This window comes from Xenopus tropicalis, chromosome 6 (genome assembly GCF_000004195.4).
Source record: "Xenopus tropicalis strain Nigerian chromosome 6, UCB_Xtro_10.0, whole genome shotgun sequence".
NCBI classification, from domain to species: domain Eukaryota; kingdom Metazoa; phylum Chordata; class Amphibia; order Anura; family Pipidae; genus Xenopus; species Xenopus tropicalis.
Genome location: NC_030682.2, coordinates 130730942 through 130745359, shown reverse-complemented (window position 1 = coordinate 130745359; position 14418 = coordinate 130730942). Strand labels below are relative to the sequence as shown.

Genomic DNA, 14418 nt, shown 5'->3' with positions numbered 1-14418 from the left:
TACTTGAACAAACATAACTCCATATGGTGGGTTTCTCTTAAAATATAAAGTTTAAGAGTCCGAAGAGTCTACCTTTCTAAGCAGAACATCATGTTGCCAGGGAAGAACTAATACTTTATTTAAAGAGAAAAAGTTTTCACTATTTTCCCATGTATATACCAATGAGATTTCTAAGCCATATTTTTACCTACTGCGACACTGTACATATCCTCAAACTGACCCACTGTCAACCACCAGAGGTAGCGCTGTAATTATCATCGTTGGACAGGTGTTCTACAGAGAAGTCTGTCGTGCAACCTACTCACTAATCACTCAGTACTACTTTCATTTTTGTGGGTGCTCACAGGTCCCTGACCAGCTGCAAGACTCCAGTCTGAAGTTACTGGGTGAGCAGCTATCTGAAAGCAGCTGAGCAAAAAATCTGGCAAAGGAGCAATTGGAACAGCCATAGAGAAGGATTACACGGTGCCCTGTACTGAGCAGTAATTCCAATGCCGGTGGAAACCCATTGGGATTTCTGTAGGGACTTACTTTTCACCGACGGCGGTGCTTTCTGGAACATATAGACTATAAGTCATATTAGTAAACTGAGGGGGGCGAGATCCCACCAAGATGGAGATAGAGGCATATGGACTTTTCTTCCCACGTTTATCAGTAGCCTGTACTGTCAGAGCATGTTCCTTATTCCAAGCCAGAGGTAAACCTGTTGTTCTTATAGCCCCTGTATCCTTATCAACTTCAAACCTCTGGTCAGCACCTAAAGAAATAGACAAAAAATAATGCAATCAAGAGAGTATACAGTATCTCCATCTGCTGTTTGTCTCATTCAGAATCTGAACTAAATAGCAGGCTATTGACCCTAAAGAGAAGATGCTTTATACACATAAGATGAAAGAATCATTTACAAAAAAGAAAACTAAGAGGCAAAAGTGCACCTACGTTCCATCCCTTCTCATAATTACAGCATTGTAAATGCAGGCATAGATGTATTTCTAGGGGTAAGCGCAGGTTTCTGCACTCCCTATAGCAATTCTTTATTGAACAAAGGCAGTGTGCAATGTACAAGAAAAAGGTCTTATTGTGCCTGTTTTATGCACTTTGCAATTGGTGCCACAGAGATGGTTTCTAATGGCCACGGTCATGCACTGCCCACATGGACAAGTCATTTAAAAATTTCTGACTACTCCCTTAGCAAGCCAAAATATCTCAATAGCAGGATGTAGTGAATCCATAATTTTTGGGATTACAGCCCACAATCTCTTACAGTATCTCTTGCTACTAAGAGGTTGCTTACCTTCCATTAGGTAGTAAGAAATTCCACTGCTGGAACTTTCATCGTTGTAGTAATGAGCTAGCAGCTGGTATACAGGGGTGCCTTTTGGTGCTTCAGCATCAACACAAGCCAGGTAAGGAAATGGATACATTGCCCACTCCAAGCTCTCCTCTTTTGGCACAACAATTGTTATATGGCATAAATACCAGTCACTGTCTGAAAAATAAAAATAGAGAATTAAAATTCACCCTCCCAGCTATACGTGATTTTTTAGCTCCACCAAAGGATGTACAAGGAGTTATTGAAGAATGACTTTACAGATGAGCCAAGGATGTTAGGGTGAGACTGGACCAGTGGGACACTAGTTAAAAACCTGGAGGCCCTGGGAGGATGCTCCTTGGATGCTCCACCACCACCCCAGAACACCACTGCAAGGAGGAAGTAGGGGTATGTGGTAGTTCTGGACTGAGGCCCAAACAGCCCCAAAAAGGCCCTATAAATGGTGACTGTCTATAGCTTCTTGCAGCAGCCCCTCTGGCACTTTCTATTATCCACAGATTGCCAGTCTGGGTCTGGTACTTGGTGCACATGGGGTGAAGGCTGGCAGCGGTGGAGAAGTTGGCCCCTGGGGTGGCAGCCTTGGTGGTGCTGGACACCCCAGTCTGACACTTGATGTTTAATCCCACTTTAATAGCTGGGTTTTTTTAATATATCTGAACCCTTGCAATGCGGGGTCTTAAACAAATGTTAGTCCACAAATAAAGGACTTCATCCACAGTTGTATCAACTGAGCCCACATCTACGTGATGCTGTTGTCTTTTTTAACCTTATCTTTTTGTAACTGTTATTACCAATTTAGCTTTTAATGTATTCCCACCCTCCCCAACCCATCAGAAATCAATGTTTGTTGGAGTTGGACTGGCCTGCTGGAGTGTCAGAGGATCTAGCCCAAGCTCAAGCCAAGTACTATAATATATAATTTCTGTCAGGTTCTTTGGTGGGCCCTATTAAATCCTGTCCAACAATAGTCTTTGTTACCATATTGCTGCAACCTTCATGGCTGCCTTCTTACATTTCTAAAATACCCTAATAAAAGTACCTATGGAAACGCAGATCAAAGCAGAGGAATCTTTGCTCGTAGCACCCAACAGCAATGACATCAGCTAAAGTGTCAGCAAACTAGACAGATGTAACCATAACATGTAGTGTCTATGTAAGGACATGCAATTGTTAGAAGTCCCAGTGACATATGGAAGTCTGAATGTGAATAGGAACTAATAATGGAAGAAGGAACTGGCAAATCCTTACGCAAAATCCCTGCTAATCCTATAAAGCTTAAGAAGTCACAAAGCCTTTGTATATGGATATTTGCCCCCCCATTTATCTGCCAAATGACTGCTGCCCCTTTCAGTTGAGAGTTGAGCCACGCTGTGCTATGGAGGGTCTCAGGATTTACCAGTTTAGCATGAGAGATATTTGGGGTCTGACTTGATCTCCAAAGCAAGGCTGGGCTTTTCTTTCTGGTATCCACCAAAGCTTTATCTCACTCTGCTTATTGGATTTCCAGGCAAGGATATCATTAAAGGCCTAATTAAAAATAAGCTTCAATACTTCACAGGGGCTAAAGAAACTTTGAAAGATTCCTCATGTGCCTCTGCTCACAATAGTGATTTCAGAGCCTCAGCTTCATTGATGTTGGATGGACACTGACACTTTGATTGAAATTCACTAGCCCATTTTATTAGCTGCAATTACTTTTAGGCAAAGAATCCATCTTGGCTTTTTATCAGTTCTGCTTGGACATAGTAAGTCAAGATTATCTCACGCACCTTCTTTTAATTTTACATAGTGTACTGAATGTGCTTGTATATTGGAGGAACTAGTACGTTGGGAGAGCTGAAGGTCCTGCTTGAACTATTATCTTTATAGAAGACTACCTAGTGCACCATTCTGTTCCTTTCTGTGGCATTTATGAGACGACACAGACAGCAGACCTGCTTAATGGCCCTGGTGGTAAAAAATGGAGGTTCCAATGGAGGCACCATTTTTACAGTGGGTGAAATGTGGTGACACTGACTGACTGCATTGCAGTTCTAGAATGCCTCCAACTCTCCCATTTTTGTCAAATGTTTCAACCAGAAGTTGAAGCTGAGGTGTGTCCATTTGTCCTGATGGATCCTGATTAAATACCATTTGCCTATTTATTAACTCTGCCCTGTAACTGGGAGTTGATGCAAATGATGACCCAATAAACTTATTAGAGAAAGGGGAGCCCCTGGGTCTCCTTATATGCTCAGTAGTTATGTGGGGGTCAGGAACAATGTAACCGCACCTGACCCTAACCCACAAAATGTTGCACCCAAACCGTACTCGCCCCTTTCTGTTGCATTAGGTTCCAAGACAGGGAAACTTTACTTTCCCAGTCTGACCTACACTCAGCCAGAATCTGCAATGGCTGCCCAAATATCAACCTTCACTCTCCTGACCTAAGGGTACACCCATGGGTTCCACGGATTGCAGGTCATCCCACACATCACCAATGCTCAGCAATGCAGTCCCTGCTTCCTGGGAAAGTTATCATCAAGCATCAGTGTAGGACTTTATTAAATAGCCAGTGATATTTAGAAATATTGTGCATGTTGCATACACATTTACTGCATATTCCATGTATTACACGTCCATTACATGGAAATTCAATCTGTATTCAATTGCCTTGGATATTGCCTTGAATATTTGGATTTGCTTCCCTTTGGGGAATCTAGAGACCATTCAATTGAAGCAGCCCTTTTAGGTCATTTTTTTAAACGTGTTCCTGAATTTCCAAGTATTCTGGTAACCCTAATTCATAGTAAATAGTAAACTGTACTATAACTTTTAAAAGGGCAACAGAACTACCCTAATGGTGCTTCATAACAATTTTTTAGGTAAAACTACCATTTATTTAAGGTGTCCTATGTATTGCTCCTTAGTCCCTAGGGTCCTCGTGATGTCCCAATGTCACATTTTCTAATCAGATGTAACCTTGAAAAGCAATGTACTGTGATAGACTGCCCCTGGGGCTGAGTTGTGTCAATACATTGTCATTATATTTAGAGGTTTATTGAGCAGTGCAGGAGACCTGTATTCATTGTACAAAAACCTCAACAGCGAGCAAAGGCAAAGCAGCACATAAAAGGGACACACACTGGAAGACAGTGTTTCTTACATGTTTCTTACAATCTCTGGTGATTTGGCACAAACTGTAGCATTGGTTGTTTCAATAAGTGTTCCATAGCATCTTCTTGCCATCATAACTGTGCCAGAATCTGTGTCATTATCTCTACATGGTATAAAGGTTTCCCACCACCACAATAATTACTTTCAATTTTCAAAATACACTTTGCCACTGTTTCAATGTTGGAGTATCATGATGTATCCATAAGTACTAAACAACCAACACTGCCAACTTGCTAGCCATCTGCATACTCCATGCAATATCCATACTCCTTACTCTGGCTTGTTAATATGAAGTAGGAAGCAGTATCTATACTTCCTACCAATTATTCTCTTGTCATATACATACGCCCTATCCCTAGTTTGCTAGTTATACCCATACTCCATACCCCTGGCTTGCTATCATACCCATACTCCACACTCCTGCCTTGCTAGTTATACCCATACTTCATACCCCATACCCCTGGCTTGCTAGTAATACCCATACTCTATACTACTGCCTTGTTAGTCTACAAAGTAATAATAGATTCAGTATGTACAGTGGCTTGCAAAAGTATTCGGCCCCCTTGAACTTTTCCACATTTTGTCACATTACAGCCACAAACATGAATCAATTTAATTGGAATTCCACGTGAAAGACCAATACAAAGTGGTGTACACGTGAGAAGTGGAACGAAAATCATACATGATTCCAAACATTTTTTACAAATAAATAACTGCAAAGTGGGGTGTGCGTAATTATTCAGCCCCCTGAGTCAATACTTTGTAGAACCACCTTTTGCTGCAATTACAGCTGCCAGGCTTTTAGGGTATGTCTCTACCAGCTTTGCACATCTACAGACTGAAATCCTTGCCCATTCTTCTTTGCAAAACAGCTCCAGCTCAGTCAGATTAGATGGACAGCGTTTGGGAACAGCAGTTTTCAGATCTTGCCACAGATTCTCCATTGGATTTAGATCTGGACTGTGACTGGGCCATTCTAACACATGGATATGTTTTGTTTTAAACCATTCCATTGTTGCCCTGGCTTTATGTTTAGGGTCGTTGTCCTGCTGGAAGGTGAACCTCCGCCCCAGTCTCAAGTCTTTTGCAGACTCCAAGAGGTTTTCTTCCAAGATTGCCCTGTATTTGGCTCCATCCATCTTCCCATCAACTCTGACCAGCTTCCCTGTCCCTGCTGAAGAGAAGCCCCCCCAGAGCATGATGCTGCCACCACCATATTTGACAGTGGGGATGGTGTGTTCAGTGATGTGCAGTGTTAGTTTTCCGCCCCACATAGCGTTTTGCATTTTTGCCAAAAAGTTCCATTTTGGTCTCATCTGACCAGAGCACCTTCTTCCACATGTTTGCTGTGTCCCCCACATGGCTTGTGGCAAACTGCAAACGGGACTTCTTATGGTTTTCTGTTAACAATGGCTTTCTTCTTGCCACTCTTCCATAAAGGCCAACTTTGTGCACTGCACGACTAATAGTTCCCCTATGGACAGATTCCCCCACCTGAGCTGTAGATCTCTGCAGCTCCCCCAGAGTCACCATGGGCCTCTTGGCTGCATTTCTGATCAGCGCTCTCCTTGTTCGGCCTGTGAGTTTAGGTGGACGGCCTTGTCTTGGTAGGTTTACAGTTGTGCCATACTCCTTCCATTTCTGAATGATCGGTGGAACAGTGCTCCGTGGGATGTTCAAGGCTTTGGAAATCTTTTTGTAGCCTAAGCCTGCTTTAAATTTCTCAATAACTTTATCCCTGACCTGTCTGGTGTGTTCTTTGGACTTCAGGGTGTTGTTGCTCCCAATATTCTCTTAGACAACCTCTGAGGCCATCACAGAGCAGCTGTATTTGTACTGACATTAGATTACACACAGACGCACTCTGTTTAGTCATTAGCACTCATCGGGCAATGTCTATGGGCAACTGACTGCACTCAGACCAAAGGGGGCTGAATAATTACGCACACCCCACTTTGCAGTTATTTATTTGTAAAAAATGTTTGGAATCATGTATGATTTTCGTTCCACTTCTCACGTGTACACCACTTTGTATTGGTCTTTCAAGTGGAATTCCAATTAAATTGATTCATGTTTGTGGCTGTAATGTGACAAAATGTGGAAAAGTTCAAGGGGGCCGAAAACTCTGCACCTTGCAAAGTAGACACCAAGCAAATGAAAGTCACAGTGCGCTTTCTGTGGGGGTCAGCCTGACCAGAGGCCCAAACAGCGTTCAGTGTACAATTCTTCTTTGTGAGGCCACTAAGAACTCAGCTGAAGGTGATGGATGGAGTTATTATAGATGGAATCAACATTGCATTCATCCTTTGGGGATTTCTGGAGACATAATACACTGAATTCGCAGACCATTTATCTTACCCAATATTCAGGGGGCATTATAAATGAAACTGGCTATCCATTTACCCTGTATGCATGCAATCCCAAATGTTCCTGCTTCTCACTTCATATAATGTGTCAGTCAGTATCTGCTGTACCCACTGCCTCTCACTATAATGTTCTTGGGAGGTCAGTACCCACTGCCTCTCACTGTATATAACCTGCTTGCTGTGTAAAACTGTCTATCACTAGATGCTTTGGATCAGCCCTGAGCACTAAGCCACGTTTCATTTGGACAAAAGGCTGAACTTGATAGACGTGTGTATTTTTTCATCCTAACTTACTATGTCACTACATATAATGTGCTTGGGGTACAATTCCTGCTGCTCACAGAATGGAAAGTACTTGGGGTACCAGTAGCCACTTTCTTTCACTATGTATAAAGTGCATAGGGGGTCAGTATCTACAGCCTTTCATTTTACATACTGAACTAGAGGTGCAGTTGTAGCACCCATATTTTTCATGGTATAAAGACTGGCAGCCTATGCTAGGTGTTAGCCTGTCAATGACTATTACAATATCAATAATGGGTACCAGTACCCACCAATATGTTGGTGTCCTTATATGAATATATTTTCCCATTTCTCTGCATTGGAATCACTGCATCCCCACCATTGCACTCACTTTGTCACTTAAAGGGTTAGTTCAACTTTTAGTATGTTATAGAATAGCCAGTTCTTAGCAACTTTTTAATTGGTCTCTATTTCTTATACATTTTCTGACTCTCTTAAGCTTTCAAATAGGCGTCACTGACTCCAGCAGCCCATAATAATTGACTCTGTGAGGCAACAATTTGATTGTTATTGTCATTTTTATTACATATCTTTTATTCATATTCTAGTCTCTAATTCAAACCACCGCCTGGTTGCTAGGGTAACTTGGATCCTAGCAACCAGATAGCTGCTTTAATTCCAAACTGGGGAGTAGCTGAATACGTCAAAAACCACACATGATAAAAAATGAATACCAATTGCAAATTATCGCAGCATACCACTCTCTACATTATATTAAAAGGTAATTCAAAGGGGAACAACCCTTTTAAAAATGCTTACAGTTGAATTTTGGAGAGACCAAGCAAGTGCATTGGCAGGGATAACAATGATTCCAGTACAGGGAAATCAGAAAATAAAATTGTAAAATGCCCTCCCACGTACACTTGTGCACAGTTTCTATTAAAACAGCCAGAGGTGGTTGGGGGGGGGACCATTTTTACACCAATTGCAAACCTACTATGCTGAATCTTAGCTTTAAGACAGCCTATATATAGCAACTGTAGCTATTCATTACATTTTAGCAAAATATTAGCAGAAGTATTACCTGACCCCCCAGGAGAATTTTCTGCAGACACCCATGCATGCCCCTTATAGCTACAATAGGATTCTAATGATCTTTTACTAATATAGCGCCAATATATTTCCAGGGCCTGGCAGATTTTTCTCTCCCTAAGGAACAATTTCAGTGAAATCTGACAAATCCATTAAATTATCCTAAGGTCAGTGGGCACTGAACGATCGCACATCTAGTGAAGTCTGAAAGGACAAGTCAGTCCATTATATCATTTTTGCCTAATAAAAGAAAACAAAATTCTAAGCAACTTTGCTATATACATTTGTTACAAATATGTAATTTTTTTTTTAGTCATTTGTACATATAACTGCTTTTAGAGAGCAGTGATTGGCTGCCCTTGTCTATTCCCTGCCCTGGGGGCTCTGGTGTTTGAAACAATGTAACACAAGGCAGCAGACTGACAGACCTGGGGGAGACTGAGCTTTGCAATGTTGTTTAAAAAGAAACAACCAGGAGTTCAGCAAATGCAGCTTTCAATAGCAATTACATTTACAAATAACTCTCAAAGCACTGAAAATGCATATTTCATATTCATATTTCTTTTATTAGGCAAAAAACCCTATTTTGGGGGTTGACATGTCCTTTAAGGTGTATGGGCAGCTATAGAAAGAACAGACAACACAGGGTTATAGTTGGGTAATATTCAGAATAAGAACACGTCAGATTTCTATATAAAATTAGAGCTGCCCCCAAGGTGCAATGGTAATGCCCCACTCCAGGGCTCCCCTCACCTCTCTCCAGGTTGCGCACTTTCACCTGCACCTCGGTCTGTCCCCCCTGCCCCGGTACAATGGTAGTGCCCCCCCTGCCCCGGTGCAATGGTAATGTCCCCCCTGCCCCGGTGCAATGGTAATGCCCACCCCAAGGCTCCCCTCACCTCTCTCCAGGTTGCGCACTTTCACCTGCACCTCGGTCTGTCCCCCCTGCCCCGGTACAATGGTAGTGCCCCCCCTGCCCCGGTGCAATGGTAATGTCCCCCCTGCCCCGGTGCAATGGTAATGCCCACCCCAAGGCTCCCCTCACCTCTCTCCAGGTTGCGCACTTTCACCTGCACCTCGGTCTGTCCCCCCTGCCCCGGTACAATGGTAGTGCCCCCCCTGCCCCGGTGCAATGGTAATGTCCCCCCTGCCCCGGTGCAATGGTAATGCTCACCCCAAGGCTCCCCTCACCTTTCTCCAGGTTGCGCACTTTCACCTGCACCTCGGTCTGTCCCCCCTGCAGCCGGTGAGTCAGATACACCCGTCCCGATCCGCTCTCTATCCGCACCGGTGGGTCAGGGGGCCAGCTGATCTCAAACCACTTGCCCCGGTACCTCCGGTCTGGCACAATGAAGATGGTCTCTCCCAGGGCACCAACCGCAGGTACCCGGACCGTGTGGGAGCAGGAGAATGCCGAGGGCAGGAGGGAGCGGACAGAGCGGCGGGGCAGGGGGTAAAGGGGCAAACTAGAGGGGGCAGAAGAAAGAAGGAATGGAGGATGTGATTGGAGAAAGGCAACAGAAGGGGCAATAGCTGGGGGTGGGATGGAAGTTGATGGGGCAATAGCTGGGGGTGGGATGGAAGTTGATGGGGCAATAGCTGGGGGTGGGATGGAAGTTGATGGGGCAATAGCTGGGGGTGGGATGGAAGTTGATGGGGCAATAGCTGGGGGTGGGATGGAAGTTGATGGGGCAATATCTGGGGGTGGGATGGAAGTTGATGGGGCAATAGCTGGGGGTGGGATGGAAGTTGATGGGGCAATAGCTGGGGGTGGGATGGAAGTTGATGGGGCAATAGCTGGGGGTGGGATGGAAGTTGATGGGGCAATAGCTGGGGGTGGGATGGAAGTTGATGGGGCAATAGCTGGGGGTGGGATGGAAGTTGATGGGGCAATAGCTGGGGGTGGGATGGAAGTTGATGGGGCAATAGCTGGGGGTGGGATGGAAGTTGATGGGGCAATAGCTGGGGGTGGGATGGAAGTTGATGGGGCAATAGCTGGGGGTGGGATGGAAGTTGATGGGGCAATAGCTGGGGGTGGGATGGAAGTTGATGGGGCAATAGCTGGGGGTGGGATGGAAGTTGATGGGGCAATAGCTGGGGGTGGGATGGAAGTTGATGGGGCAATAGCTGGGGGTGGGATGGAAGTTGATGGGGCAGAATTTGCCCCAGGGCGCATAGCGGTAAGTTTGCGGGAATGTATCACCGGGTGGGTACCTATTGGCGGTGTGGGGATGAGCAGGGAAGGGCTGGTAACGGGCCCGGGGGCCGGCAATCTCTCCGCAGCTGCCCGGTTCTGCCCGAGGGTGACGGGATCTGCACTTGTGCCCCGGGGCATTTGGATCCGAATGTGCCCCATTGGGTTCCCCCCGGGTCCTGGTGCCCGGGCAGTATGGGAACCGATGAGAAGTTCTGCGCTGTCGGAATCTAGAGCTTTGCGATCCCTTCCCGGCCCAAATGCCCGAACCTGGCACCCCGGTACCATGAGAAGCAGAAAGAGGAGGCAGTGAAAGTCCGGGGCTCGTCTGGCAGCGCCCATCCCTGCACCCAGTCTGCACCCACAGCTCAGTAGCACAGAGTGCCTGCAACTTCTACTGCTGCATCTGTCAGTGATGTGCGATTCCCCCCCCCCCCCCCTCTCTCCCCCTGGAACCCACGGTGCGAACTCAACTGGCAGACACGCCCCAATTCCGACTCTTCTGTGGCCCCTGGGCACTGCGGTACCCCCCCGCCCCCCATTTGTTGGAATGCATTATATTGGGGGCCCAGCCTTTATCTTTCTTGCTGGAAATTAGGATTGTTATATTCAGTGAGCACCCGAAACTGCCTCTCTTGATACCCAGAAGCACAGGGCAGTGGGTAAGGGCACACAGGGCAGTGGGTAAGGGCACACAGGGCAGTGGGTAACGGCACACAGGGCAGTGGGTAAGGGCACACAGGGCATTAATGGCACACAGGGCAGTGGGTAACGGCACACAGGGCAGTGGGTAAGGGCACACAGGGCATTAATGGCACACAGGGCAGTGGGTAACGGCACACAGGGCAGTGGGTAACGGCACACAGGGCAGTGGGTAAGGGCACACAGGGCAGTGGGTAACGGCACACAGGGCAGTGGGTAAGGGCACACAGGGCATTAATGGCACACAGGGCAGTGGGTAACGGCACACAGGGCAGTGGGTAACGGCACACAGGGCAGTGGGTAACGGCACACAGGGCAGTGGGTAACGGCACACAGCATTAATGGCACACAGGGCAGCGGGTAAGGGCACACAGGGCATTAATGGCACACAGGGCAGTGGGTAAGGGCACACAGGGCATTAATGGCACAGGGCAGTGGGTAAGGGCACACAGGGCATTAATGGCACACAGGGCAGTGGGTAAGGGCACACAGGGTATTAATGGCACAGGGCAGTGGGTAAGGGCACACAGGGCATTAATGGCACACAGGGCAGTGGGTAATTACGCACACAGGGCAGTGGGTAACGGCACACAGGGCAATTCCAAACATTTGGGCTCCATGTGATTTGTAGTTCTGTGGGTGGGGGCAAAACTATCTTAACGGCTTTGAATTGCATCCAGCTGCAAGAATAGGTGCCCTTCACTGTCCTGCAGTAACTATGTGGCAGGCAGCAATTATTAGCGCCAGTGAAGTGCCCCCCTATTTTCTGGCATTCAAGTCACCTGTGGGCGATTTTGAGGGCTTTGTTCCCTACTCACAGAGCGATAAATTGCCCAGGTGACCAATCATCATTCACCCAAGGCCTGCCCCCTTCTCTGGTAACTGAGTGTTTAGTGGCCCCTGGCAGTGTTGGGTCCCCTGACAGCCAGGGCTTGCTTGCTTTTTGTCCAGTGTCCCACTGTATGATGAAATATGGGGTCATTGTGACATTAAGAATGGGGACTACTCTGTAATGAAATGCTGGTCTGACTGTGTCATACATTGCTGGGACCACATAAGTCATGATTTTTTTTTTTTTTTTTTTTTTTTTAAATGTCTGATTTATAGAGAAATAAAAGCAGAGCAGGCAGTAACCCTTCCAACACTTTCCCCTGTCTCTGTCCCTATATATTAGGTACCTACCTAGTGCTACCAACCCCTATTTCTGTAGGGAAATGAGAGCAGAGCAGGCAGTAACTCTTCCATCACTTTCTTCTTGTCACTGATTAGTGGTGCTAGGCCAGGGATCCCCAACCAGTGGCACGGAGGCAACATGTTGCTCCCCACCCCCTTTGGATGTAGCTCCCAGTGGCGTCAAAGCAGATGCTTTATTTATGAATTCCTGGCTTGGAGGCAAGTTTTGGTTGCATAAAAACCATTCATACTGCCAAACAGAGCCCCCTGTAGGCTGCCAGTCCACATAGGGGCTACCAAATAGCCAATCACAGCCCTTATCTGGCACCCCAGGAACATTTTTCATGCTTGTGTTGCTCCCCAACTCTTTTTACTTTTGGATGTGTCTCACAGGTAAATGTTTGGGGACCCCTGTGCTACACATACTGCACATCTTTCTATTGCTACTAATCCTTATCTTTGTTTCAGTACATAGTGCAGTGTATTGTGTTAAGCTGGCCATACATGTGGCGATTCGTCAGATCCGCCACACACCATTCAGGGCTGAAACTGCAGGTAAGGAGGTAGAAACAATAGGATTTCTACCTCCTTCTGCCGATTCAGCTCTGAAGGAAGATTTTGGTCAGGCGCCTTCTATGGCGCCTGATCAAAATTTTCAAACTGGTCCGATCGGCGAGTCGGCCGATATCAGCAGCTTCCTGCGATATCGGTCGACTCGCCGACATACCATACACGCACCGAATATCGTATGAAACGAGGTTTCGTATGATATCGGTGCGTCTATGGCCACCTTTAGTTCTGGTCACACATTTAAGAGCAGCGCTGGGAAGTTGGTAGTGGAGGCACAGGACTCGCTGTCCCCGGTAGCTGGCACAATGCCACCCAGTAATCAGGGGCTAATAACAGGCTCCACAATGCCCTCCATTACCAGCAACTCGATCTGAGCTATTAAAAGGAAATTAAATTCTCAGTTACTAAATATAAGCAGATTAGCCAAGAAACCCAGAAGTCACAGAGCTCAAGTCTAATAACTGGGATTATGGTGTTGAAGGATGGCACACATTCACAGATATGGGGGGGGAAACAAACTGTTACTACTGAAGGGGTTAATAGGCAGAGGATTAACCCTTTAGTCACCCAGAGAGAATTCCAATATAACAGCGGAGAGCAATAATGGCATAATGCAGGCTACTGAGAAATACATGATTCGGTATAGCTCTGCAGCTAACACTGGATCATTTTGTACCTGGGCAGTACCAACCAATCAAATTTTTGCATTCATTGTTCCACTTGCTAAACAAAGCTAATCTTGCATTGGGTGCTTCATTAGTTCCCAGGTGCAGGTTAGGTTGACCTTTAAGTTAACTTTTAGTATATTATAGAATATTCTATTAGAAACCATTCCAACTGGTCGTTTTTTTACAGTTTCTGAATTATTTGACTTCCTCGTCTTCCTTCATAAAACTATTGCTCTGTAAGGCTACAATCTTATTATTATTTTTTATCTTTCTTTTCAGGCCCTCTTCTATTCATCTTGCAGTCTCTCAAAACCACTGCTTGGTTGCTAAGGTGTTTTGGACCCTAGCAACCCAACAGCCACAGACTTTCCAAACTGGAGACCTGCTGAACAAAAAGCTAAATAATTCAATAACTACATATAATAGGAATTGATATGAATAAAAAAAACAAAGACCAATTGCAAATTGTCTCAGAATATCACTCTCTACGTGCCATTGAAAGTTACGTTAAAGGTGAACAACCCCTTACCCCTTAATATATTATGTACTATTGCCCTGCACTGGAAAAAGTTGTGTGTTTGCTTCATAAACCCTACTATAGTTTATATAAATACCCTGCTGTGTAGCCATGGGGGCAGCCATTTAATTGAAAAAAGGAGAAAAGGCACAGGTTACTAAGCAGATAACAGATAAGTAGCAGATTCCCATTGTATTCTACACAGTTATCTGTTATCTTCTTATGTAACCTGTGCCTTTTCTCCTTTTTTCAATTTAAATGGCTGCCCCCGTGGCTACACAGCAGCTATTTCTATTAACTACAGTAGTCTTTCTGAAGCTAACACACAACTTTTACCAGTGCAGGGCAGCAGTACATTATATTTTAATTATTTTAAAACATTTTTATTTTTTAGTGTTACTGTT

General features: G+C 45.4%; 1 protein-coding gene across 2 annotated transcripts in view; it reads right to left on the bottom strand.

Annotated features, from left to right (window-relative positions):
* Window positions 1–10760, bottom strand: part of LOC100494953 (neural-cadherin) — a 45941-nt gene extending 35181 nt beyond the window's left edge. For both annotated transcript variants that reach the window (XM_031903479.1, XM_031903480.1), the window contains exons 1-3: window positions 9382–10760; window positions 1295–1489; window positions 532–757 (exon numbers count right to left, since the gene is read on the bottom strand). In XM_031903479.1, the coding sequence (XP_031759339.1) occupies window positions 532–757; window positions 1295–1489; window positions 9382–10726 (1766 nt within the window). In that variant the 5' untranslated portion in view covers window positions 10727–10760. The remainder of the gene's footprint in view (window positions 1–531; window positions 758–1294; window positions 1490–9381) is intronic.
* Between the last annotated feature and the right edge of the window lie 3658 nt (window positions 10761–14418).